This window comes from Melanostigma gelatinosum, assembly GCF_949748355.1.
Source record: "Melanostigma gelatinosum genome assembly, chromosome: 11".
NCBI lineage: Eukaryota > Metazoa > Chordata > Actinopteri > Perciformes > Zoarcidae > Melanostigma > Melanostigma gelatinosum.
Genome location: NC_136644.1, coordinates 7,319,959 through 7,327,799, shown reverse-complemented (window position 1 = coordinate 7,327,799; position 7,841 = coordinate 7,319,959). Strand labels below are relative to the sequence as shown.

The 7,841-nt window shown below is 45.2% G+C and overlaps 1 protein-coding gene across 1 annotated transcript in view; it reads right to left on the bottom strand.

Annotated features, from left to right (window-relative positions):
• The window catches only part of keap1b (kelch-like ECH-associated protein 1b), a 10,627-nt gene extending 3,120 nt beyond the window's left edge, over window positions 1-7,507 (bottom strand). Inside the window, exons 1-4 of the mRNA XM_079278012.1 lie at window positions 7,466-7,507; window positions 4,017-4,925; window positions 3,034-3,279; window positions 716-1,392 (exon numbers count right to left, since the gene is read on the bottom strand). Coding sequence (XP_079134138.1) covers window positions 716-1,392; window positions 3,034-3,279; window positions 4,017-4,322 — 1,229 coding nt within the window. The 5' untranslated portion in view covers window positions 4,323-4,925; window positions 7,466-7,507. The remainder of the gene's footprint in view (window positions 1-715; window positions 1,393-3,033; window positions 3,280-4,016; window positions 4,926-7,465) is intronic.
• Window positions 7,508-7,841: the final 334 nt, after the last annotated feature.

Below are 7,841 nucleotides of genomic sequence, written 5' to 3'. Positions count from 1 at the left end.
CAGCCTTTTATGGCTCGTCACAATTCATGCTGTTGCTGGCTCACTGTCCAGACCAGCTGTCGAGAAGACGCTGAGCAAACAAAAACACCATTTTCCAGTCGGGAACTATAAACCGTGGGAAGGTAGTTAACTCGAGGTGTTCCTTCTGAATATAGCGAGTAAGAGCGCTGCTGCATATGACCGATAAAGAGTTGGAACACACAGGCCGCGGGAGAGAAACTTTGCTATTCTATTTTCAGCCATCATGTCATTTACTGTTTAGTTATAGAACACAAAAAAAATAATTGATTAAAGCTTCCTCGTTGGAGCTTTGACTGATATAAAAACATATTTCAGGAAGTGGAACAAAAGCTTTAAAGTGCCAGGAAGTTAGCCGTTCCTCATTAACTAGATAACTCATAAACAGACCAGAGCATCCTCCTCTGTTATAAAGGTCAGCTGGGCTTCAGCCACACATCTCAGCTCTTATTTATCACTGAACGTATACACCGAGCCAAACCACAGACAGCTTGACACTGAAATGATCTCACTTCATTGGGCTTGCAGCACAAATCAAAGCTACACCTGCAGCACAATGGAAGTACTTACCTGTACCAGTTGCGTGTTTAAAGGATAAAGCAGGCTGTGGCTTCACTGACTATGTGTGAGCAGAGGGAGACCAAAGCGAATGCATATAAAAAAAATAAAACGGCATTATGAAGCTGAATTCGCTTACCTCTCAACGCTATTGTGATGAATGCACCCATGTGATCCACCGACTGCATATATCATGCCATCGATGACACCGACTCCGATTCGGTTCCTCGGTACGCTCATGGGTGCACACGGCAGCCAGCAGTTGGTCATAGGATTGTAGCAGTCCAATGCATTCGAGTCCATGTTGCCATCGGGCGCGTTGTTCCTTCCACCCACAGCATAGAAAAGCCCGCTGATCACAGAAGCTGCCAGGCCACTGCGGGGCACCTGCAAGTCGGCCAGCCTAAGCCAGGCTCCTGTGCAGGGATTATAGGCCTCCAGGTAGCTCAGAGACTGACGGAAATAACCCCCTGCTGTGTAGATGAGCTGCGGCACCTTGGGTGTTCGCCAAGAAATGCCTTTGGTGGGCTTGTGGAGGGTGAGGTCCTGGAAGATCTGGGCCAGGTAGTCTTTACACTGGGGGTCCCAGTCCAGCGACTGGAGCTGGGTCTGCAGGAAGTTGGGGGTGAGGGAGTGGCAGCGGACAGCCTGGAGTAGCGCCTGGACGTACGGCCGCCGGTTCTCCCGGTCGTAGCGCACCCAGGCCACACATGCCTGGAAGACTTCGGACTCGCAGCGCACATTGAGCTCGTCTCGGCTGATGAGGGTGACCAGCTGGCAGTGGGACAGGTTGAAGAACTCCTCCTGGGTCGCCACCTAGGGACAGGGGGAGAGATGAAAGCTTTTAATAAGACAAGAGCTCTGATCAAGGCCATCTTTACCATAATAGCACGACGCTTGGAGCAACAGCAGTCACACAGTGCGTTACCACAGTCTAACCCAACGGCTCTGTTCTCTACAATAAACAAGCTTCTCAAACCCAAGGACACCACCTCCACATCCTTCACAGTGAACAAATGCAGCTCTTTTCTTTCATTTTTCCAAACAAAAATTGACACCATCTACAGCAACCTGAACACCTCCCCCGCCTTTTCCATCTCTCCACCTGCCCCCCCTCAGCCCCTTTCTCAGTTCTCCCTTGTGTCCCCGTTGGAGCTGCCTAAATTCACAACTGGAATGAGACGCTCCACCTGCATCCTGGATCCTATCCCATCTAACCTGGTCAAGGACTGTGTCCCAGCCGTCTCACCACTCATCACAGTCATCATCAACTCCTCCCTCAGCTCCGGTTCAGTCCCCGACACACTTAAACTGGCTGCTGTCACCCCCATCCTCAAAAAACCTGGACTTGACCCTGACACCATGAGCAATTTCCGTCCCATTTCAAATCTTCCTTTTCTGTCAAAAATACTGGAACGCATTGTCGCCACATAACTCAAAGCCCACCTCATCTCCAACGACCTGTTCGAGCCATTTCAATCTGGTTTCCGCTCACAGCACTGAAACAGCCCTCCTTTTTAAATTTAATTTAATGCGTGACTATTATTATTATTATTATTGTGTACTTTGTTTAGTGTATTGTTTTTATATATGATGATTTTAATGTAAAGTGTCTTTGAGTGTCATGAAAAGCGCTATATAAATAAAATGTATTATTATTATTATTATTATTATATTCCATTTCTGCTAATGTATCCCCCCAAAATGCGACACATTGCGCCTCTAATGTCAGATGAAATCAAGAAAACGCGAGTGAGAAGCTGGAACCAACACATTTTGGACATTTTTGCTCGAAATAGTCAGTAAACCAGGTTTCGTTTGTGTAACACGTTGGTCAGATGTCAAGATTATTTAGGAGACAGTAACAAGATAAGGCGTATTTAGACTAGCGCACTCGAGAAATCCGGCATCCTGCCATGAGCGTCGCAGTACATTTTCAATTCATAAGAGGCGTGCATGCAATCAAACGTTATCCTGTGTGTATCTTTCATATGGAGAAAATGTATTTAGAAAAATCCCTTGAATACCTCAATTTATTCACTTCATGATTTTTTCTTTTTGTAAAGAAAAGCACATTTGTGAAAGACTGAACCACTGATTGATGTTACTTGAGACATCTGTGACTCAGTGAGCGGCCTGACCTGCCTCTACCTTCTTATCAGAGATCAATAGTGAATGTCCCTTCATTGTTTGTGTGCTGCACAGATAAATCCATACTCATCATGAGTCATAGTTTGCAGTCTTGAGAATCATCGCACAAAAGGCACAGTGTGTGTAAAAAAAATGTCCAATAGGAATGCTCAGCTTCTTTTTTGTCAGTCATGAGCAGTGACTGTGCTGCATGTCATCCACCCCCCCCCCCAATCCTCTCTCTCACCACATTGCCTGTCTGCATCTACACCGTCAACTATCAAAATCAAACGAAAACAAATGTCGACAGCTCCGCCGCCACTTTACCTGGCTGAAGTTCATGTAGATGTATTCGCGGGCCTTCTGGTGGAGCTCCATGCAGGCGATCTGCTCAGCAAAGTTGGCGATGCCGATGGCGTTGCTGGGGTCCAGCTGCTGGACGAGGAAGTCGCAGCAGGCCTTGACCACGCTGTCTATCTGGTACATGACGGCGCCGTTCATCACGTGGATCACACACTTCTCCCCCACAGAGATGCTGGCTGTGTAGGCAAACTCTATCAGGCGGTCCATGACCTGAATGAGCGAGACGGAAAGAGACGGGGAGAGTTTAAGGAAGAAAGGAATAAGGCTCTGGTGCTATTTATATCTAGACACCGGTCACACACCTATACTGAGGTATAGTAATACTTCAAAGTCATGAGAAACCAAAACAAACTACTGAGAATTCATCCGGGTTGTTTTTAAATAGCACATTTGCTATAATGTACTATAGATACTGTGGATACTTTTAAAAGCCAGCTAAAAACCCACCTGTTTAGGCTGGCGTTTGTGTAAAAGTAAACCCATGTCCTAGACCTGCTCTTAAAATATGTTTTACATTTTTATTTTATTTTTATTTTATTCTTTAACATTTTTTATTCACTCTGTGTAGATAATTTATTGACCCTAGGGTCACATTGTGTTTTTTATGCTTTTAAATGTCTGCTCTGTTAAGCACTTTGTGATAGTACTGTCTGTGAAAAGCGCTATATAAATAAAATTCATTCATTCATAAAAAAAATTAATTAATTAATTTAAAAAAAATTTCAATTTTTTTTTAAAAAGGATGATGTCACAATAGCGAGAGGCCATGAAGACCTTTAACTTAACCTTTGGTTTATGTTAGAAGAACAGTGGTTATATTCCAGTTTAGTTTTGTAAAAAAAAAAAAAAAAAAAAAAAAATTAACGTTTAATGATCTGCGAGTGGGATTGTGTGTCAACTAAAATAAAATAAAGACGTCCGTCAAGAAGAGTCGTCATCCGACTCACCCTGGGGTGGATCCCCTCGATGGGCACCAGCTCCTTGCCGCACTCCTTCAGCCCGTTGGTGAACATGGCCCTGAAGACCGGGGACGAGGAGGCCAACACCACCTTGTGAGCCACGAAGTCCACCGCCTCCAGGTCTTTGTAGCGCACACGCAGCGTCACGTCGCACAGCTGATGCTCCAGACGCAGCTCGTTCATGATGGCGAAGGCGGCCGCCGTGTGGCTCTCTAGCGTGTAGCTGAAGACGCGGTGGCCGTTGCGCGTGGACGGAGTCACCAGCGCTTTGTATTCTGTCAGGCATTCTGTCATTTCCTACCCTGTCTCCTCCTCCCGGGTCTCTTTCTCAAGAACTGCGGGCAGCGTTATGGGGCATGCTTGCACCAATGCACAGGCAAAATAAAAATAATTCAAAACCAGACAACTTGGCAGACGGCTGAACAGAAAGCTCTGGGCTCTCCCGGTATTCGTTTGTGTGGAAGAGTTCACGTTCTGATTAATGTGGACATGAGGATTTCCTCGCTCTGTTCAGTACCTGAGTCCAACCATACTGCTCATTATGGCATCACTAGAGACTTCTGTGTGAGCTGCCCGTCACGGCTGGTTGTACTTTCACATGTTGCAGGTCCAACATAATCAAAAATGGCTCGAGACTGTGTAAAAATGCCCCCCACACATACATTTTTTTAATATCAACAGAGGGCTACACGTGTGCTGAGAGCTGCAGAGTCAGATACCGCACATGTGACAGTAGAAAAACAGTGCCGAGTGACGTAAGCGTAACTTGGGAGCCCGTGGCAATGAGGGGGGGGGGGGTGTTGGCTTTCTCCAGAGACGCCTTCCTCGAGGTTGCCCAGCTATGGAATTTGTTTTGCAGCGCTGTGTTTACTTGGAAGCTTTTGGCTCAGCTGCCAACTGGAAGGAAAGAGAGCGAGAGTGAGTGAGCGTGTATGTTCACGCAGTGGCACAGTCACATACTTTCAAAACAATTCATAAAAAAGGCAGAGTTAATAAATCCTGCCACTGTTCATATCTGTGTACACATCTGCTGACAAGTACAGTGTCCCATGTAACAAGGGGCTCAGCACCAGTCGGCCTCCATCAACTTACACAGCTAAAGTTTATCTGCACACACACACACACACACACACACACAGGTCAAGGTTTCCTCCCTTATATGATGAGTGGGCTACTTTTACTCATCATAGCACTTCCTTTCATCTTTGGTTATACGCATTTGTGAGAAGAAGATTAAATCGCAACTTAGTTAACAAGTTACTTCCACATCTGAACTTAAGACCGACTTTAAAAGCTTTGCACTACTAAAGAGTCTTCCAAAAAAAAAAAAAAAAAAAAAAAAAAAAAAAAAAAAATAAAATAAAACAGGTTAGCGCAGGTGTGTGAGGAATGGTGAGGGAGGGATGTCTGTTTGGAATGGCGATGGAGTGGCTTGGATTTGGCTTTAATTGAGCTGGGCAGCATGACTGAGTGCTTTCGCTCTGTCCTGTGTCAAATCCAGCTGGAGGTCGGAGCAGAGGCAACGACACACCAAAGCACACTCTTACCGATGCAGCAACAGACGCACGCAACCACCAGCTTTCAATCACAATTAAAGAGGTTTGAATTGAACCTTCTATCCAATCCACTGCAGCGGATGATAAAACAGGAAATTGCGGTTTTGTTTAGAAATGAATACTTCTTTCAGGAGTATGGAGGCCCCGGGTCCATGGAGAGAGACACACTTGCTCTGTTGCACACCATTAAAATGGCCTCGAGGGATGCTGCCACAACAACACCTCTATTTCTGTCAATCCAACTTCTTCTTTCCAGAATAACCGAACTGCCTGTGTCGCTGTGACATACAGTGCAAAGAGCAGCCAGCAGTTGCTAATTGTCCAGCTGGAGTGTTCAGTTGTACAACAAAGCACCCATAAGTTGTATGTACACACACACACACGATTGTTAATCAGTTAGGCTGAAACAAACTAATTATTATACCATGTACATTATATACTGAAATATAGATCTCCTCGTTTGGCCCATGAGATTGGATGTTAAATATAACTATTGGAGCTGAAACAACCAGTGGATCTATTGACCGGCAGAAAATGTGTCTATTGTGATAATCAGTTAAACCATTTTCCAAACAAACAGACTAAAGTTGCTTTTTTTCAGCTTCTCAAATGTGGAGATGTGATGATTTTGTCTGCCATTATTACCGTGACCGTAAACGTACTTTCTTCAGGAGTTTGCCGTTAGTTTTGGGGCTAAAATAAGCTTGCTGGAAGAATCACCGTGGGCTCTGCAGATTAGTGAATTCTGACATTTAAAAAAAGACCAACCAGCTATGAATATTATGATATTCATAATCTGCATATTATTTCTTCTATCAATCAAAAAAATGTCCAATCACAGTTCAGTTATTCCGTGTTATATAATGATGTAAAAGACAAGCAGCACATGATCACAATTCAGAAATGAGAAAATACTTTACGACAGTGTTTTTTTGTCAATAATAGATTGTCAAATGTTTCAGCTTTACAAAAACGGCTCATCGAGTTACACCTCTAACTTGGTAGACAAATGTATTTTGTGGGTAAGGTGAAACCTGTGATACGAACATACATCCTCATACACACCAATAGTACAGCAGTAGGCAGTAACAGACTGATCAATGTCTCAGTACTTTGGGGACTCTCTGCACCCCTCAAGGACCCCTGGTAGACCCTGCACCCCAGTTTGAGAACCACGGTCCAGGCCTGCAGTTCTCCATTTAGCAGAGACTTCAGACCTGGAGTGGTTTAAACTTTAAACTTAGCCCACATGCAGGCTGGTAAGAGTTACACACGAACACGAGTGTGTACCGTGTTTCTCAGAGCTCTCCCTCGGTGACTCATCGTGAACTCTTCACCGAGCAAACAGTAGAACTGGCTGTACCACAACATCACCCAGAAGAGCAGCCAGTCCTTACATAAACCCAGATGGAATTAGATGTGCGCGCCATTACTCCAACATTAAGAGCTTTGACACAAAGCCCCGTTTCGCCTGCGGGTCCAACGTTGATCATTTATGTGCCTGTTTTGATCAAATACTCCGAAATTCGGGGTATTCGGGGTAACACTCCGAAATGCGGGGTAACACACGTGCAGAAGAGTCGATTCGCGTTAAATTCTCTGTTTGTTTTGCGACGAAAAGTGAAGTCGATGTACCTCATCTCACGCATGACGAACAGCTCGAGACGCCACCGATAACAAGTTAAACGTTTCGGAAACAGAGCGGACAGCGAAATCGGCTCCTAATAATAGACAGCAACGTAACGACTGAGAGCCCGGGAGCACAGAAATGCTAACAAAGCGCTGCCGACACATGATGAACGACAAGCTTTCGCATCTGCCCTCATTACAGTCCCCGTGAATCAATACTCGTAGCTTAAATTTGTAATTAAAGAAACTCACGTTGTCTAGTTCAATTCCTCCATCGCGGTCTGCCGAGCTGTGCGCCACATAGGAAGAAGTGGAGGGGAGGGGGGGGGGGGGGGAGAAGCTGTAACTCACCATGACTAAGCATTGTACCGGCCTCCTCTCGCTTTCACAATAAGAGCCCGCCTCCACCGCGCTGGACCCGCCTCTGTTGACGAGTAGTGGAACTGAAGTACGTCCCGAAGGAGGGGGCTTTTATTGAGAAGGAACCCTCAGAAAAAAAGAACAACGAAGCCAAAAAAAACCAAAACACTGTAGCGTCAGCGACAACAATCAAATCTGATACAAACAACACAAACACGACCTGCATATTACACTGGTCACATGTGTCCACTACACTTTGTGACAAGTT